Source organism: Amyelois transitella, chromosome 20, assembly GCF_032362555.1.
Source record: "Amyelois transitella isolate CPQ chromosome 20, ilAmyTran1.1, whole genome shotgun sequence".
NCBI classification, from domain to species: Eukaryota; Metazoa; Arthropoda; class Insecta; order Lepidoptera; family Pyralidae; genus Amyelois; species Amyelois transitella.
This window is the reverse complement of record NC_083523.1, coordinates 9305735-9324730: the sequence shown is the minus strand read 5'-3', so window position 1 is coordinate 9324730 and position 18996 is coordinate 9305735. Positions and strand designations below refer to the sequence as shown.

Below are 18996 nucleotides of genomic sequence, written 5' to 3'. Positions count from 1 at the left end.
TGGTTTATTGCCACGTAAATACTTATTTTGAAGGCTTTACATAACTTTTTTATATATATATAAAAAAACCGGAATCTTTATTAGAAAAATGTGAACATGCTGATATGATAATGAATCTAAAGCGGCCCATCCCTGAACCCACAAAAATCGTATTTTTATAATAAAAGACTATATGTATAAATCAGGGTTTTTTTCTTAATAATTTATGTGCACATAAATAAATAATGTTTGAGTAAATAAAAAAAAAGGGTTAATTAGTTATGTAAAGCCTTAACCTAACATTGTATATATAACTATATTATAAGCGTCAAATTCAATGCAATTTCTGTATAGGCATTGAAAAACAAACGTCCATGTTTTTTTTACGAATGTTTTCGATTTTTTATCTGCAGCATGGGGTTGCCAACTACAAATAAATATTTTGAGCGTTTCTACCTACTATTATTGGTTTTTTGTAATTTTGTGTTTATACAAGAAAATATATAATTACTATTTCAATCATAAAACATAAATTTACTATTGTGGACTTATGAACGATGAGTTGAGAACCTTAAAAAAATTATCATTCATACAAATTGTACCACTTAAGCGAACTATTCTTTTAAAATGTAAAAGTATGACGCAGAATGAATGACTTTGTGTGGATATTCCTTTTTGTAACACAAGCATCAAAATATAAAAATAAAAAATCAAAATAATCAAAGAAAGTTTTATACGGATTAAGTAATGGCAACCCTAGAAAAGTATAATTACCTAAGTACTTAGTGATAATTGTAATGTAATTTTATTTTAAGTAGGACAATTTGTTACTTGTTAGTGTTGGTCGGTATGTGGAATAAAAATGTATACAAAATAACTTTATTGTTTTTCTTAACCTTTAGCTAAAACGACGGGGTGCTATAAGTTTGAAGTCAGTAAGGATAATATATTTTGAGTTTGACTTTTTGTTTGAGAATTGAATTCGTAAGCTTAAATTTTTTTCATTTGAAAATTTATAAATGACAGATTGCTTGTTGCTGACGTTTTCCACTCTGACTAAGTTTCACTCTAAGTTTTACTCTGACTAAGTTTCACTCTGACAAATTTTCACTGTGACTAATTTTCACTCTGACACGACACTCTCTACGACATCCATGGTAAAGAGATGGAGTGTTCCTTTTTTGTATTCCCTTCCCTTTTTTGTATTGGTGCCGGGAACCACACGGCACTCTGTAATATTTTTTTTATGAAAACAAATAGGTACAAATATGACTAATAATAAATCTAATTAAATTAAACTAATATACCAAAATCTAACTAGGCACCGAATAATTTAGTTAAATAATTTTCTATGCGTGAGGCTTCGCTCTCGTTCATTTTTGCAAACGCAAATTGTTTTTTTTTTTCAAATATCAAAAATTTCATTTAGTTTGCTCAAGTAGCGTGAAGAGACAAATAATTAAGCATTCTTTCATAATAACTTAAGATAATACATAATGTATTTATTTTATTATATTTACCTACTTATTATATTTTGAATCTACCTACCTAAAACCTATATCATTTTTTGAAAACCTTTGAAACCTACTATCATTTATTGAATCGCAATTCTATCATTAAGCCAAATAGCTGAACGTGGCCATTCAGTCTATTCAAGACAAGGCTCCGTCTACCCCGCAAGGGATATAGACGTGACTATATGTATGTATGTTGTTAAAAAAACAGTAGGTAGGTAGGACCTACCTTACACAAAAAACGACACAGCATACCATAACACCTACCTCAGTTTGGAGTCTGATAAAATGTGATGAAATGAGGGTTAAGCTTTAACCGACTCAAACACATTACATCATACTGCGTTTGATCGTGGTTGTCACTGGTAGTGTCTTCTTTATTGTCGTGAAAAATATGAAATTATATTGTGTAGTGTTAAAAAGATAAGTGTATTAAAACGAGTTCATTGTTAAGGTAGGTAAATGTATCTTTATTTACATATTATAGATAACTGAGATAGATAAAAGAGTGAATTCGAGCATCGTTTTGTTGTGAACTTGACCTTGTAATCTTGTTTACGAATTTTGATCGCGTCTCAAATATTTGTTGTCACTTTAAGCTTTTTAATGTGTAAAAGATTCCGTGTAGGTATATTTCCGTTATTTAGTTAAAGGTCATAAATTATCTACTAACAATATTATAAAATAAAAATTAAATGTGAATCTAATAGGAATTAAGATTCATATAGGTACCTACTTGACAATTAATATTTGACGGCCTTTGTCTGTGACACCAGAGATCCTAGGTTCGAATCCCAGTCAGAGCATGATGAGAAAAGAACTTTCTCTGATTGGCCTGGGTCTTGGATGTTTATGAAGGTAAATGTATTTGCTATAAAATATAGTATTGTTGAGTTAGTATCTCGTAACACAAGTTTCGAACTAAGGTACGGTCGCGTTCATAATTGCAGTCATAGTTCGCAAAACTTTATAGCTTGCAGTCACCGCTGTCACTCACACATTCACACAAATAACACAATAAACAACAAGCGGTTAAGCGTTGGGTAACGCGCCATCAAGAAGAGGGTAGTGTAAAAAGTCGACCGCTCAGCGACCGTCGTCCGCTAATCAACACAGCGACACGCCACACAGCGAAGATCCATGGTGGAACAGTACGAAAATAATGGCTTCATACCGACCAGAACATTTGCGGAACAGTTCGACACATCAGTGGTTACTGTTCGTCGAGTTTGCACCGTGAGGGACTATTCCACAGACAGCCAGCAAGAAAGCCGTATTTATCCGAAATAAATAAGCAAAAACATTTAGAATTTGCTCGGCAGTATTTGGATTTTGACTGGAACACGGCGATATTTACGGACAAAAAGTTCGTTTACGTCATCGCAACACGGTAGGCTTCATTTATGGCGAAGAAATGCAACTCGGTATGAAGAAAAAAATATTGTGCCAAATATGGAGTCTGGACGCATATCTGTAAATATGTGGGGCTGGATGAGTGCTGCTGGACCTGGGGAACAGGTGTAGATAGCAGGATGCGCTACAGCTGCTCATTATGTGCAAGTGCTGCAAGAAACCATGTTACCAACTGTGCGGTGTATTTATCCGATTGATGATATGCAATATCATTTGTGCAAGAAAACTACCCTGTGTATCGAGTCCATATAGTGCGTGAAAGGTTCTGCCAGTTTATATTAAAACTACTACTTAGATAGTATTTTAAGGACAGCTTCAATATCTTTTCTTTATGAAAACGAATAATTAAGCTGTAACCTTAATAACAGGAGATAGGTAAATTAGTGTAATATGCTGTATGTATACCTTTATATAATCATCAATATGTAAACAAAACTATAGGTAAACTGTTTCAATAAAATTTACTAATTTTAATTATTGAGTGTTTTATTTTGCTCCCTCTTGTTTAATATTTCTTACTGATTTCCGTGTTTGAAGACACGGGTATCGTAATTCTTAGATATCAGTCAGTTAGTTAGTCAGTCAGTTACTTAGTTCAAATGGCACCTTGAAACATTAAAAATTGTCAGTAACAATATATATTTTTTTTAATAGACAGAAATTCCTTGAATAACTTCGGAATCCGCTAGTAACTAGAACAAGCGAGTGTGAGCAAGCGAGATTATCTAGTATATCTTAGATCTCACTTGCACAAACGAAGTAATAAAATTGCTACCCAATAACTTTCTAAGGAACCACTACCTATGTTAGGGTCGTGTGCAGACAAACTTTCAACTTTATTGAAATGACATAAGTCTGGCAGTCGCAGGCTTCCCTCTATAGGCAAATCTTATGCAAATAATGAGAGACGACGATATCTCGATCGACAATTATCGGGCCCAGTTCGGACATCGTTGATAACCGTCTCTTTCTGTTTTGTTATGTTATATGTCATAGAATAATAAACTGTTTTACTTAGTAATCATTGGTATTAAAGACCGTATTCATTTGAAGGAATATTTATTCTTTTTAAATATGCATGTGTGTGTGTATCTAGTGGAACCACAGTGCACGCTATTTTAACCCGTAAGAATTTTAAAACTATGACTGCAGATATGAACGCGATCGTACTTCGAGGCTAACTCAATCTGTGTTATATTAATTATGTCTCGTAAGTATTACATTTATTTATTAATTGATATTTCTTTTTAATAGGTAAAGTTAATTAAGTTTTTAATTTAATTAATAAATATGAAAACTAATCAGAATATTAAATTCTGATATATCTTGGATTAAATCGTCCTTATATTTTTTGTTCTGTATACCTAAGTAGGTACTTATTTATGTCGTCGACTGTACTAGTAAAATATTATATTGCTTTACCAACGATGGCCCTAATCATAGGTATGTGCTCTTGACCTCCAATATAACGACAACGAAAATTAGTGGCCCGTTTCCTTATATGACGTCATAAGCCGTGATGATTTCAAACTTATATTGCGCCTATATGCTGCGCGGGCGCTGCGATTCGTAATGTCAATCAGATTTCCGAAAAAATTTACCTGTTTGCATGTTCTCTGAGCGAATTCATAACAACAGCGTTAAATATTGTATGCTACAATAATAGGCCCGAGCACATTTTATATGTGTACCAATATAATAATTAAAATGCTTTGCTCGCATTGATGCAAACTGTGAAGATAGATTTAAGCTTCTGAAATAAATAAATAAATATTGATTTGATTTTGATTGATTGCTAGGCTCCGGGCGGCCTTTGCGAGGCTTTGTCTTTCGTGAAAAGTATGCGATGTGAAAGTATTTAGGTCTGATTTAGGCATTTGTCAATGAATGAGAAATAAGTAGGTAGGTACTATAGTTATACAAATAAATAAAAATTTAGTTTAAAAATATTTTACATTTATTTATGATTAACATTTAACAAATAGAGAGATGATAAATTTAAAAATTGATTTTTTCGAGTTTTCTTTCTTTAATTCAATCACAATAATCTAAGGAATGAGCTTCGTCATTTTCTATTGATAAAATAGCAAAGGCGGAAAGCCGATCTTGAGTCATTGAATTATTGAAAATAATTTTGAGTCTAGAAACGAAATGGAACGCGGGAATTCCCCGAGCGATAGAGGAGCGGAATATGTAGGTATCATATCCCGACACCCGACCCGAGTGTGGTGAACTGACGCGAGTATTACGCATTAAAAAAAACCGATCTTCAATTGTTTCGAGGCGCGATATACCTTCAAGTAGGTACAACGTTATGTTTTATTCAACTATGTTATGAATTAATGAATTAGTTAACTAATTTTATTCAAGTTTACCACTATGAAACCAGCCTAATAGCATATGGCTAAATGAAATGAGATTCAACAGTCTTGAAAGGACTGATAGGCCACGCTCAGCTATTTGGCTTAATAATAGAATTGAGATTCAAATAGATTGCTAGCTCATCGCCTAGAAGATGAATCCCAAATTAATAAGCCTGTCCCTTAGTTGCCTTTACGACATCCACGGGAAAGATGGGTGGTCCTATTCTTTTTTATATTGGTGCCGGGAACCACACGCCACCTTACAATACAATTTTGATTATTATTTTATTTAGATCTTCGGCGGTCGAATTAGTAAGGTGCCTGGTTAAAATGCGTGATGCGCAGAATGGCACAGGTTCTAATCCCATCTCCGTCATGTATGTACCAATGACTATCTTCAAAGTTATGTACATTAGTTTCAATACTAACGGATGCTCTTACGGTGAGGATAAGCATTGTGAGAAAACCTGCACATTCAGGCAACTGGATGTGTAACCATGGATCCAATACGGGTTAAGTTTACCGGCATAGGTTGCGGAGGTCAGATGGGAGTCGTTTCATGTAAAAACCAGACTCACCCAATCTAGGATCCATGGTCAAAGGCATACCCCGGGCTTCTCTCTAGAGAGGTGAGGATGCAACCGGGACCAAAGCTAGGAGGAAGAAGGTATTTCCGTCGCACCTTTAAATACTGAGACAAAATCCCCAATAATGTACGGTGTCCGGCCTTACTACTCAAGTGTCCGGCTAAACGTGCTCGACTGTCCGGCTGTTTTACAACCTGGCAACCCTAATGACGCAACATTTACTTAGTTTCCGAAATTCACATGAGAATGGCCTTAGCAACAATTACCTTAATAATTATATAAATTAAATACCACCGCCTTATCATTATAATATTTTTTTGTACTAGGATAAAATCCTTATTCTTAAATGTATGTCAGCTGTTTCTTTTATCGCGCAGATTGTAAAAGTCGACTATTACTATAAATACATACATATAGTGAAATCTATATCCCTGGTGGGGTAGACAGAGCCAACGGTATTAGACTATTACTATATCTGAATGTCGATTGCATCATCGACCCATTCAGCTGAACGAGGCTTTCCAGTCTTCAAGGCTGATGTCTCTATCTACTCCGTAAGGGATAAAGACGTGATAAATGCAATAAAATTATGGACATAACTACCACTCGTACCGATCTCCGAAAACACTATGACGAAATACTAATGAAAACTTACTCTAATGCCCGATAGTGGATACCTAGCTTATAATTTTATCAGATATAATCTTATAATTTTATCAGTATTATATATGTAGAATCCACATTGAAATCACAACAGTATATAATAATTGATCATTTTAGTTTTGTAGTGTAATTGTGACACAGATATTATAAATTTGGAACGTGACGTGAGTATTTTACACGGCCGGAACCGCGCGGAGGTCGTTTTTCGTGCAAAAACTGGAAACTACAATTATACAGACCTATAATAGACTTATAGTTTATTCTATAGTATTCTATTTCCGTGCCGTAGCGATTAAATTGCTAGGTTATTAAACTGAAAATGATAACATACAAACTATTATGTAAACCGCATTCAAATTTGTTTAATAGTTTTAAAGCAGTGCTAAAACTATCAATTTGACTGTAACTTCTTTTTCTGTTAACCGATTTTTAAGGAACAAAGTTGACAACGTTATGTTTAATCTACCTGTAAAGACCGCGTCAAAATCCGTTGAATAGTTTCGAAGTTATAACGTGCCAAACATTCAGACAGAAAACTTCAAAAATAGTTCTTTTTGATTCCGTGTAATTAGTCCTTAATCGCCCGCTATCATATTTTTGAAAAAATATTTAATATACAAACACTTCATTTTTACTGTCGTTTTCATTTATCTCTTAAAAATTCGGAAAAAAAGCAAATGTTGCGTCATTAGGTTTGGCAGGTCGTAAAACCTAAAAGCTGGACAGACCAGCTAGTCAAAAGCAAGTAAATATTTTATTCTATTCTATTCTAAGGCCGGACATTTGGGTAGAAAGTCCGGACACCCGACATTGAGGATTTTGTTTCAATATTAATAAGTAGGACAATTTTTTTTACGTAAAATCCGACATTCGGCAATCGCCGCGTGCACTCGGCCACATTCGGTAAAATAATCACGTTAGCGAAATGTAAAAATCCAGACAGGCCGGACACCGGTTTTATTGAGATAATATACAAATATAGATCTCTTAGATTGAGAGTCATTTAAGAGATCTATATTTGTATATTGACGTCCGATGAAAATGCTGCAGTATAGTTTGTTCCGCCGCTTCTTCTACACATGCGCTTTGGAAGCGGTAGTAGTTATAATTAGATTTAAGTGATGTGACGTCAATAAGTGATACCTTGTATCCAATTTTGAAAATAAATGTATTCTATTCTATTCTATTGGCCGGACACGCTTTCTCAAAGCCTACCTATACATATATGTCTCTATACACCTGGAAGTGCTATGCGTTATTGTAACTATTGTCGAGTTAGTATCTCGTAACACAAGTCTCGAATTTATTTCGACGCTAACTCGATATGTGTAGTGTAATATACCGTGTAATATTTATAGCTGCCTGATGCAATATGGATGAAAGATAATAGACTCGAATACGTTGCCTTTCAGTATTTGCAAGTCAGATGGCTCTGTCTGCTCCTTATAAAAATTTAAACTTTTTTTTATTGTGAAATATATTTATGATGTTCCTTTAAATACATTTATTTAAATAAAATGTGACTATTACAATTTCTGAACTGTACTAATAATTAATATATCTAATTAAATAATATATATTAATTATTTAATAATAAAAAAAATTTTAAATTTACGTACTAAAAACATTATTATTTAAATATGATTCATTATTATTTATTTATGACGTGGTTATTAGCTAATTTTAGATATCAAACATATTTTTATTTCCAGAAGATGTCTAGTTTGACGTGGCTGCTTATAGCCGCCTTGGCCTTGTCACACGTGTGTGACGGCTATAAAGTCCTGGTGATGTTCCCCCTGGCCGGCAAGAGTCACGGAATCCTGGGTAAAGGAGTGGTGCGCCATTTGCTACAAGCTGGACATGAGGTGTGTATGAGCGTATTTATGATATGAACATTTTATTTTTTTAATTTAATTATTTTTTTTTTATTACACAATATTCATTATGAACTTAAACAATATTCCGCAAAACTGTTTTCACAGTTTGACTGCGGTCAGTCTCATTTAAAGTTACTAATTTAACACAATAAATACATATACACATTACACATACATACATATAGTCACGTCTATTTCCCTTGAGGGGTAGACAGAGCCAACAGTATTAACAAGACTGATTGGCCGCGTTCAGCTGTGTGGCTTAATAATAAGAGTTGAGATTCAAATAGTGACAGGTTCAGTGAAAAGAATCCAATGTTTATTAGCCTATCCCTTAGTCGTCTTTTACGACATCCATGGGAAAGAGATGGAGTGGTTCTATTCTTTTTTGGATTGGTGCCGGGAACCACACGGCATGTAATGAAAATTCGGGGATATCCTGGCGAAAGATCAGGTCAGGAGCATCCTCAGCTGACGAGCTGGCATGAAGAGAGTTATGAATGTGGATGAAGCGAAAGAAGATTACAAGGGTCATGGCATGTTGAAGTATGTAATCTCTGTCTACCTCTCTAGGAACGCGGCGTGATGCATCGCCATAATTAGGTATATAGGTAAATAAATAAAATAATTTACTCATTGAGTTAGCCTCGAAGTGAGTTCGAAACTGTGTTACGAGATACTAACTCAACGATACTATATTTTATAATAATACTTAGATAGATAAGATACAAGACCCAGACCAATCAGAGAAAGGTCGTTTCTCATCATGCCCTGACTGGGATTCGAACCCGGGACCTCCAGTGTCACAGACAAGCGTGTTACCGCTGCGCCACAGTGCCACAGAGGTCGTCAAAAATAGGTAGGTAAATGCAAACATACGGTCACGACTATATCCCTTGCATACTCATTACTCTTTTCATGCATATTCGACGATTACGGGTACTTCTAACATCCCTGTTATAATTAAAAGGTGATTTATTTAAGTAATACTTATTATTTGAATCTCAATATTGTCACTATTTGAATCTCAATTCTATCACTAAGCCAAATAGCTGAACTTGGCCATTCAGTCTTTTCAAGACTGTTGGCTCTGTCTACCCCGCAAGGGATATAGACGTGACCATATGTATGTATGTAATACTTATTATTTTACTTTTAATTATTTTGCCCGTTTCTAGGTGACGTATATTACACCATTTCCGGAGGAGAATCCTCCAAAAAACCTGCATCAAGTGGACGTTAGCAACCCTGAAGAATTCGAGAAGAATAGTAAGTTTCCTTTATGATTTTTGTCATATTGAATAATACGTTTGTTTAGTATGCAAAGATCGTGGCAAGTGGAAAGAGGTAGTCTCTGCCTACCCCTCCGGGAAAGAGGCGTGATTTTGTGTATGTATGTATGTATGTACGTTTGTTTACAAGACCTTAGTCCTTGGGATAAGTTTTTCCTAAGACATCACCCAAATGAAGGCGGCTGGTATCAGGTGGTAAAATATTTATAACTGGCTGTGCCCGCGACTTCGTCCGCGTGGAATAGTTATTTTGGGCATCATTGAAGCCCTCAAGGATGAATATTTTTCCCCGTTTTTTTACATTTTCCATTATTTCTTTGCTCCTTATACCTAGTTGCAGCTTGATGTTATATAGCCTAAAGCCTTCCTAGATAAATGGTTTATTCAACGCAAAAATAAATTTTCAATTCGAACTAGTAGTTCCCGATATTAGCGCGTTCAAACAAACAAACTCTTCACCTTTATAATATTAGTATAGATATCTTCACGGACCTAGATTTTTTTTATCAATGTATGTATTTATGGATTACTACTTATTTCCTTAATAATAATCTAACTACAAGATAAAGAGATTCTTTTTAGGCGATGTGTTAGCAACTTGTCACTATTTGAATCTCAATTCTAACATTAAGCCAAATAGCTGAACGTGGCCATTCAGTCTTTTTAAGACTGTTGGCTTTGTCTACCCCGCAAGGGATATAGACGTGACCATAATTATGTATGTATACACATGAATGTACACTCAATCTGTGTGATTTGGACCATATGTATGTATGTATGTACACTCAATCTGTGTGATTTAAATATGTATAAAAAACCTAAATAATAATGATGATGTTAAAATTTTTTTCAGGCCAAATTCTGAACGTGACAGCTCTGCTAGAAGGGACAGTGAGCCTAGATTTTGCTTCGATGTTACAATTCATGCTGTCGATGAATAGAGATGTATTGACCAATCCAAACTTGGTCAAACTGATGAGCGACACCACAAAGAATTTCGATGTTGTTATTGCTGAATGGATGTTCAGTGATGTTTACTCTGGGTAAGAGTCTATAAGACTCATTTTTTGTCATTTCATCTGTATGTGTATAGTCGATAAGTTTATCTGTCAATACAAACTAAACGGATGTTAAAACTTAGCATGAAGATAATGATTTAAATCTCAATTCTATCATTAGATAAACCAAACGATAGAATTGCGATTCAAATTCAAATTCAAAAGTTGAACGTGGCCTGTGAGTTTTTCAAGACTGTGGCTTTGTCTACCCCGTAAGAAATATAGACGTGACTATTTGTATGTATGAATGTTGATAATTATATACTCGTATAAATTCACATCCAAACATGCAAACCATCCCGCTTATTTCCCACAAGGAGTAAGCAGAGACTATAGATTTCTACTTCCAAAGATTATTCCCTCATACTCATAGTTCGTACTAATACTGACAGACATAAAGTAAGAAAGATTTTTTGAAGATTCTTATAAAACGCAAATAGTACCGACACAACTAAATTAATCAGCTAAGCAGCAATAGGATATAATTCTCTTTGCAAATCTACACAATTATTCAAAGTATGTGGATATATGAAATTATGTAGATGAAGCGAAGGAAGTATGCAGAGATCGTGGTGAGTGGGAAGAGGTAGTCTCTGCCTACCCCTCCGGGAAAGAGGCGTGATTTAATGTATGTATTCAAAGTATCAAAACTAGTTCTGAAATTGTTGTAAAATGTCTATCTTAAACCAGTGATTACCCATACTTTTCCTCAACCTTGTGACATTTATCTTAAAAAAATCACTCAGTTTTCACCTATCCTTCCAGGTTAAGCTACTTGTTCAACTGCCCCTTAATCTGGGTTTCCACCATCGAGCCCCATTGGGCCATCCTCCGCCTGATTGATGAGAACACCCACCCAGCATACGTTCCTGATAGCATGTCCAATAACGTCCCGCCTTTCGACTTTACAGCCAGGGTGAAGGAACTGTTTATGCAGACTTTCGGGGTGGCTGTAAATTTATTGTGAGTGATTTAATTATTTAACATATGTTTATCACAGGTTTCACTATCTTTATTTATTAACGTCCCACCTTTTGACTTAACAGCCAGGGTGAAGGAACTGTTTATGCAGACTTTCGGGTCGGCTCTTAATTTATTGTGAGTGATTTAATTATTTAACATATGTTTATCACAGGTTTCACTATCTTTATTTATTTAACTGATGATCTTGCGGGAAGGGATAATTTTGTATGGAAAAGTGTACAATAAGGTATGGGAATTCCCCTGCATAGGTTGTCACTTCGTGTTAATACATGAGTTAATAAATCCAGGATCAATTACAAGGCCCACCTGGCTTGGAAAGGTAAGATTGAGGTGAGGAGGAATATGATCTCTTGAAGGTTGTAATTGAGAAAAATAACAATTTTGATGACACGATATTAACCAGAGATACCATAAATCAGATTGTAAGTTTCAATAGGAATTGGAATATTTTTTTATTTATTTCTGGGGTTTTGTATAATTTCTATACTAGGATACATTCCTGGGGAAATGTTAAAACAGCTGAAATGATTATTAAGGCGTACCCCGGGTTCCTCTCCAAAGGGGGCAGGATGTAAGCGGGACAGGTTATGAACCAACGCTAGTAAGAAGAATAATCTAATCGGAACATTAAAATGACAAAAATATTGATAACTTTTTTCAGCTACCTCGACGGTTACCAGAGACAATTTTTTACGGAGCTGCTAGGCCCCCACATCATCAAGAGGGGTAGACCTCTGATATCTTTCGACGAAGTGAAGTACAACGGATCGCTGGTCCTGGGTAACTCCCACGTGTCTCTGGGTCAAGCCACAAGGCTGCCACAGGCTTACAAACCCATCGCGGGATACCATATAGACACCGTGGTAAAACCTCTGCCGGAGGTAAGTCTAATTTAAAAAAAAAATATGTAGGTATATGTCTGTTCAAAAGCGCTCGTATAGTTTATGAGTTAATTGGTTAAAAACTTATAATAATAGATTCGAATTCGTAATATTATTAGCGTGGATGTGCAAAATAATGATATTTAATTTCTGTTATCTGATAAGTAATTAGTAACCCAAGTAACAATTAGGCGCTAAAGTAAGATTTATAATAAGTCTATAAAAGCGCTAACTAGATTCTAAAGTGGTTTATGGGTGTAACAAATTAGTGTTAGAGCGCGCTCTAACCCTACTTTACCCCCGAATTAGGCACAATTTTTATATTACTTAAGGTTGTATAATGACGGTATACAAGAGTTATGGTAAATGGCTAAGAGGTACAATCAATGCTATAAGAAAGTTATAATAGCGGTAACAGGATCTCTTAGCGATACTAGAGGGGTAAATAAGCGAAAACTAACTCTGTTAGCGGTAAAATGGCAAAAATGGTTTTATAATTACCTCTATGGGTGCTAAGCGGGCTATAGGTGGGCGTCAACTGACTCCTTAAGCGGTACAGTAGAGATACAAAGGCGTTAATTATATTTTCAAGCGCTAAAAGGGAGGTAAATAGGTGTTTTGTAACGGTCTGAACGCTATTCAAGATCCACAAAGGGGATAAAGGTCTTTCCCGCACGAGGTTTTGATACCCGGAAAATATATTGATTACTAGTTTTGCGATCTAATAAATAATACTATTTTCAATGGCTAAAATAATCCTAATGATGTTTATATTAAACAAGAAAAAGTGAAATTGTTTTATGGTGCGAAAGGAAGCGTATTTTTGCTGCGAAGGTGAGTACACTGTGAATATGTTACATATTTATTGGCAAATAATTCGAGCGCCCGATGTCTGTTGTCTATTTACTGAAAACAAATGTTTTGTCTAATATGGAGTGACACATTTTTCTTGTAAAAAAGTTCTAAAATATTGCCTTATTGATCTTATAATACTGTACTAGTAATATAAATACATACTAAAGCAAAATACTTCATGGAAACCTTGTAAATATTTGTTTTTATAACCATAATCTAATATTTCATTATCTCAACATGGCGAGCAAACGAATTTAGGGATCCGTAGTGCTCAAAACTTTAAACCATGTATTGATGTTATTTTTCACCTGTTAACTGTTTTGGACGAGTAGAATACAAATAAGTAGGTCGATATAAATTATTATATTGTTTTAACAATTAATATTATATTATGATTTAAATACAATATTAGGTTTATGAACCTGACTATAAGACTATTAAATATCGTGTTTGTTTACAGATAAGACGAAAGCGTATAAAACTAACAAAAAACGCAAAAAAAATTTAAACCCAAAAGTACAAGCAGATGAACAGAGAGTAGAAAATAACAATATTGAAAATGAGGCAAGTTCCAGCGCAGACCAGCAGCATTTCAGAAGTGCTGAACACGATCAACTAGAACAGCATTGTCTTCAACTAAATACATATTTAGATATGATGACTTCATGGGAAGCACAAAAATATCGAGCTTGTTCTTCATTTTATAGCCATGAATATCAATAACATTAAATGGTGACAATGACTGAATTTCTTTAATTTCTACAATATCATTATCTTTCATGAGACAGTATTTATCTTTTGATTTAGACGATAAAGGAAAACTTATAAGAAGTCCATGATATTAAAATAACATGGTAAATCACTCAATATTGTGCGACCCAACTTACATTTTTTTTAGTTACCACAAACAAATTTGGGTCAGATTTAAAAAAACATGATAGGTAACATCGTACGGAACCCTCTTCACGCGAGTTCAACTCGCACTTCATCAACTAAACTAATGGCATCCTATTTGACTGATAGGCTTCAAACTGTAGATATTAATGGAGTAAAGTCAAGCGGATCAAGCGTCTCAATGGGTGTTCCTCAGGGCTCAATTTTAGGACCATTCCTCTTCTTGGTATATGTCAATGACCTGCCTTTTATGGTGGAAAAACAGGCGGGTATAGTGCTGTTTGCCGATGACACTTCTTTAATATTTAAATTAGATCGCCATAGCGAAAATGTAAGTTCGGTTAATAATATACTGTCGGCCATATCTATCTGGTTCTCAACCAACAATCTTCTTTTAAATGCTAATAAGACCCAATGCATTAAATTTACCCTTCCAAACGTAAGGCAGGCCAATACTGACATAACACTGGAAGGCCAGAAATTAGAATTTGTTGAAAATACAAAGTTTTTAGGAATTATAATTGATGCAAAGCTACAGTGGGGTGCTCATATTTCTAAACTATCCAATAGACTTAGCTCTGCCGCTTATGCTGTTAGGAGGATCCGACAATTGACAGATGTAGCTACAGCTAGGCTTGTTTATTTTAGCTATTTTCATAGCTTGTTATCTTATGGTTTACTTTTATGGGGTAGCGCGGCTGATATACAAACTATTTTTATAATTCAGAAAAGGGCCGTTCGCGCAATTTACGGCTTAGGACCAAGAGACTCGTTAAGACAACTCTTTAAGAAAATAAACATACCTACAGTAGCGTCCCAGTACATTTTTGATCTTATAATGTATGTTAGGAAAAATACCTCTTTTTTTCAAAATGTTAGTGCCACAACTGATAGAAATTTACGTAATAAACATAAATTAGTCATGCCGTTTCATAGGCTTAGCAAAGTCAGTAAATCATTTATGGGGAACTGTATACGATTTTATAATAGGTTGCCGGAGTCTGTTCTTGATATGCCCAACCGAAAATTCAAAGAGTATGTAAAGAAAGTACTTTGTGGGAAGGCTTATTATAGGACTGATGATTACCTTAATGATAAAAACATCTGGCTCGAGCTTGGCACAGGAACCTCGTAATTAATTGTAGTTTAATTTGAACTTAAATCAAAATTTCAGTACACTCTGTACATAAATCTTTTTAAAATTGGCAATCCATAGTATATATATATATTTTTCTTTTTTCAATATTAAATCTCATAAATATATAAATCTCCCGTGAACAATGTATTCTCCCGTCCACATTCTATTCTAAGTATAATTTAATATTGTGAAGTTGACGTTGTTGATGAAAATGCTGCAGTGCAGTTTGTTACCGCTTCTTCTGCACTGACGCCTTGGAAGCGGCAGTAAACTTAGTTTTTAAGTAATTTATTTGACGTCAACCAAGTTGTTAAACCATACGACAATTATTAAGCGATATAATAATATCCTATAATAATGAATAAAAATTTTGAATTTTGAATTTTTTGAATTTTGACTTGTCCCCTTTTTTTGGTTGCGACGCCATTGTCAAAAACAAGTAGTCAATATAAGAAATACAGTAGTGACCTTAAGCGCTATTACTTTACCTTTAGTCACAAAAAAGTAACAATAGTCGCTAGAGGATCTGTTTTAGCGAAAAATTATACTCTTATTTGACTTAAGGTAATGCTAGAGAGTTTTGTATAACTTCAAGCATTTGGTTCTATATAAGATTAAATAAACACCATTGTAAGGCTGGTAGCGCTTATTAACGCTATTGTGCAACTTTAGGTTCTTGTAAAGAGTTTAATATCACCTGCATAGCACTTTTGGAAGTAGTAGCTAATTCTTATTCTTATTTAAGATCTTAGAGTTCTAAGATTCACTTAAAGCTATAACACAAAATGCTGTGCATGTACAACAGTGTTAAGATTTGCCATGATACATCCATAACCTTTAAGCTCGCCTAATTGTCGCGCTTGTAACTCTGTATTATAAGTAGAAGTGATATACGTTACTCGCTTACGCCACTTTATCGCCAAAAGTCATAAGTGCTGCTACTGTAATGCCTTTCTAGCCCACTAAGTAACAAAATAAGCTCTAATCGTCGCCTAAATGTTTGTTGGGTAAGCTCTAATCGTCGCCTAAATGTTTGTTGGGAAGGGCTTTTAAAACGTATTAATTTCGAACACGATTAAAAGAGAAATTAAAATGGAGATTATTTAGTCGATCATTCATAAATAGCATAGGGCCAGAGTTAAAGCCTTGCGGTGCTCCAACTTGAAAGATTTCATAATATTCAAAAAAAATAATTTCGATTGCAGGATTTGAAGAAACTTTTAGACAATGCAAAGAATGGTTTAATTTACTTCAGCATGGGTTCCAATTTGAAGAGTAAGGACCTGCCGGAGTCGATCAAGAAGGATTTGCTGGAAGTATTCGGGGGACTGAAGCAAACAGTTCTCTGGAAGTTTGAAGAGGTTCTGCCGAATCTGCCGTCGAATGTGCATATTGTAAATTGGGCGCCACAACAAAGTATCTTAGGTAGGCTTTATTAAACTATTTAAATTGTTGACTTGTCTTTTTACTGGAGGTTCTTTTGTTTTTTGACGCTTGGAACGGCCATCTAATGTGTTTTTAAGTAACTTCCAACCTAAGTGTTATGGGTGTTCAAAATGTCTTATTGTCATCAAAATATCATTCTGGCAAGTTCGCTTCCCTGTCACCCAAGGCCCACTTACTCACTCAACAAACTGGACATTTATTTGTCGACTCATTTAGGAATTTTAATTTGTGTACAAAGTTGTAATAACGACGAGCAAGCAAGTAGAGAGATATGCATGTGGACGAAGCGAAAAAAGTATGCAAGGATCATGACAAGTGGAAAGATTTAGTCTCTTCGTTCTATATAAAAAAAGACATTGTGTTTAGTAATATTCTTTGTCTGTTTGTAAACTCTATATTGCACATAAAAAGAAATATAACAAATTAAAAAAACAGTCATTGGATTTAGAATATGTACAATGGCGGATTCCAATTGGGATTTCTTCCAGTCAACCATTCTTGATTTCTTTTCTCCTACTTTCCAGCCCACCCTAACTGCATACTCTTCATCACCCACGGTGGTCTCCTCTCCACCACCGAAGCCGTCCACTTCGGCAAACCCATCATTGGAATTCCTGTGTTTGGTGATCAGTTTAACAACATAGACAGAGCTGTGAGGAAGGGTTTCGCTAAGAGAGTGGACCTCTCTTATGTCATGAAGAATGACCTGAGAGCGGCTATTGATGATCTTTTACATGATAAAAGGTAAATTATGTCTTTTTTATTATAAAGTTACTGGAAGTTACAATAATAGTTATAAAAATCTTGAGAGTTAGTAAATTTATTAGGAAGAGACGTAGTTCCATTTTTAATGGAATTTTGGACGTTATCTTCTCCGTCTTTCATCTAATGTTTATTAAACATTTGAAATTTATTTCATTTGTAAAGAGCAAATAAAAATTAACATGCAGTTAGAATGATCCACACTTGATTGTTACCTTTTAGTCATATGATTAATACAGTCCATAAAATTCTTGTAGCAATCGTTATTACACGTCGATATAGTGAACACGAAGTGCGATAGATTTTTAACTGTTAATTTCTGTCAACAGTTTCACCGTAAAAGCTCGAGAACTGTCGGTGGTTTATCACGACCGTCCAGTTCACCCGGCCAAAGAAATGGTTCACTGGATAGAACACGTGGTGAAGACACGAGGCGCGCCCCACCTCCGCTCACCAGCCCTGGACGTGCCACTCTATCAGAAACTATACCTGGATCTAATAGCTTTAGTCTTATTGGTCTTGTATGTGGTGAAGAAGATTATAGTAAAGGTGTGCTGCTCGAGAAAGCCAGTGGACAAGAAGAAGAAGAGGAATTAAAAGATAGAAGTGGTTTTATGAAATTTGTAGTAAATGTGCAGAGGTTTATTCCGCAAGTATTTTTTGTACATAATAATCAATACTGAATTTTTATTATATTTTTTTATTAATTAACGAGACATTAATGTTGTTTATAACTCGTTTAGATTTTGTTCAAGTTTGTTAAGTAATCCAATTTTTACAAGGCTATTTATGAGTACAAATATACATGACTTTCCGTCCTTGTATGTTACAGGGTAGCTAATGTTGTCAAATTTTGTGAAACGTAGGACCAATTTAAGCATAAAAAAAGAGAAATCTTGTCATAACGTTAGATTAATAAATCGTCATTATTATGAGTACAATAAAAATACTGTTAATTTTACAATAAATCGAATTTACAATGAATGTGAAGAGAGAAATAAATTGTACACTTTGTTCAAATTGTGAGAGATTGATTGTGAAATGTATAAAGTGTAATAATAATGATGTCGCCAAAGTTTTAAAGAGAATAAAGGTGTATTTTTATTTGTGTATTTTAACCTTTACAAATAGTTTTGGTAAAGTTGATAAGCTGAGTCCGATGTTACGAAATCCGTTGTAATTTCAGCTGTGTAGTGATTATATGATAAGAGATAGATATAGATAAACAATACGTATTGTCATTGTACATCAAATATGACTCATGATATAGTTCGATGTTCATTAATT

The 18996-nt window shown here is 34.6% G+C and overlaps 2 protein-coding genes across 4 annotated transcripts in view; both read left to right on the top strand.

Annotated features, from left to right (window-relative positions):
* The window catches only part of LOC106131557 (UDP-glucosyltransferase 2-like), a 38602-nt gene that overhangs the window by 570 nt on the left and 19036 nt on the right, over positions 1–18996 (top strand). The window lies entirely within an intron of this gene.
* Positions 1817–18813, top strand: LOC106131558 (UDP-glucosyltransferase 2). Of its 3 annotated transcripts, none has more exons than XM_060949895.1 (9): positions 1817–1947; positions 8232–8387; positions 9578–9668; positions 10545–10734; positions 11515–11712; positions 12395–12614; positions 16707–16926; positions 17472–17691; positions 18039–18813. In XM_060949895.1, exons 2-9 carry the CDS (start codon positions 8235–8237, stop codon positions 18304–18306), a joined length of 1560 nt encoding a protein of 519 aa, XP_060805878.1. In that variant the 5' UTR covers positions 1817–1947; positions 8232–8234; the 3' UTR covers positions 18307–18813. The 3 variants fall into 3 exon arrangements, with proteins under 3 accessions (XP_060805878.1, XP_060805877.1, XP_060805879.1); XM_060949894.1 differs by lacking the exon at positions 1817–1947 and adding an exon at positions 6537–6683; XM_060949896.1 differs by lacking the exon at positions 1817–1947 and adding an exon at positions 6572–6683 and having other exon boundaries at positions 8235–8387.

What these genes read in the sequence shown, in the direction of transcription:
- LOC106131558 (XM_060949895.1), top strand. Translation starts at nt 8,235, where the DNA reads ATGTCTAGTTTGACGTGGCTGCTTATAGCCGCCTTGGCCTTGTCACAC. An exon ending in TGCTACAAGCTGGACATGAG is followed by an intron (nt 8,388 to 9,577) that starts GTGTGTATGAGC and finishes GCCCGTTTCTAG; the next exon opens with GTGACGTATATTACACCATT. An exon ending in TGGTAAAACCTCTGCCGGAG is followed by an intron (nt 12,615 to 16,706) that starts GTAAGTCTAATT and finishes TTTCGATTGCAG; the next exon opens with GATTTGAAGAAACTTTTAGA.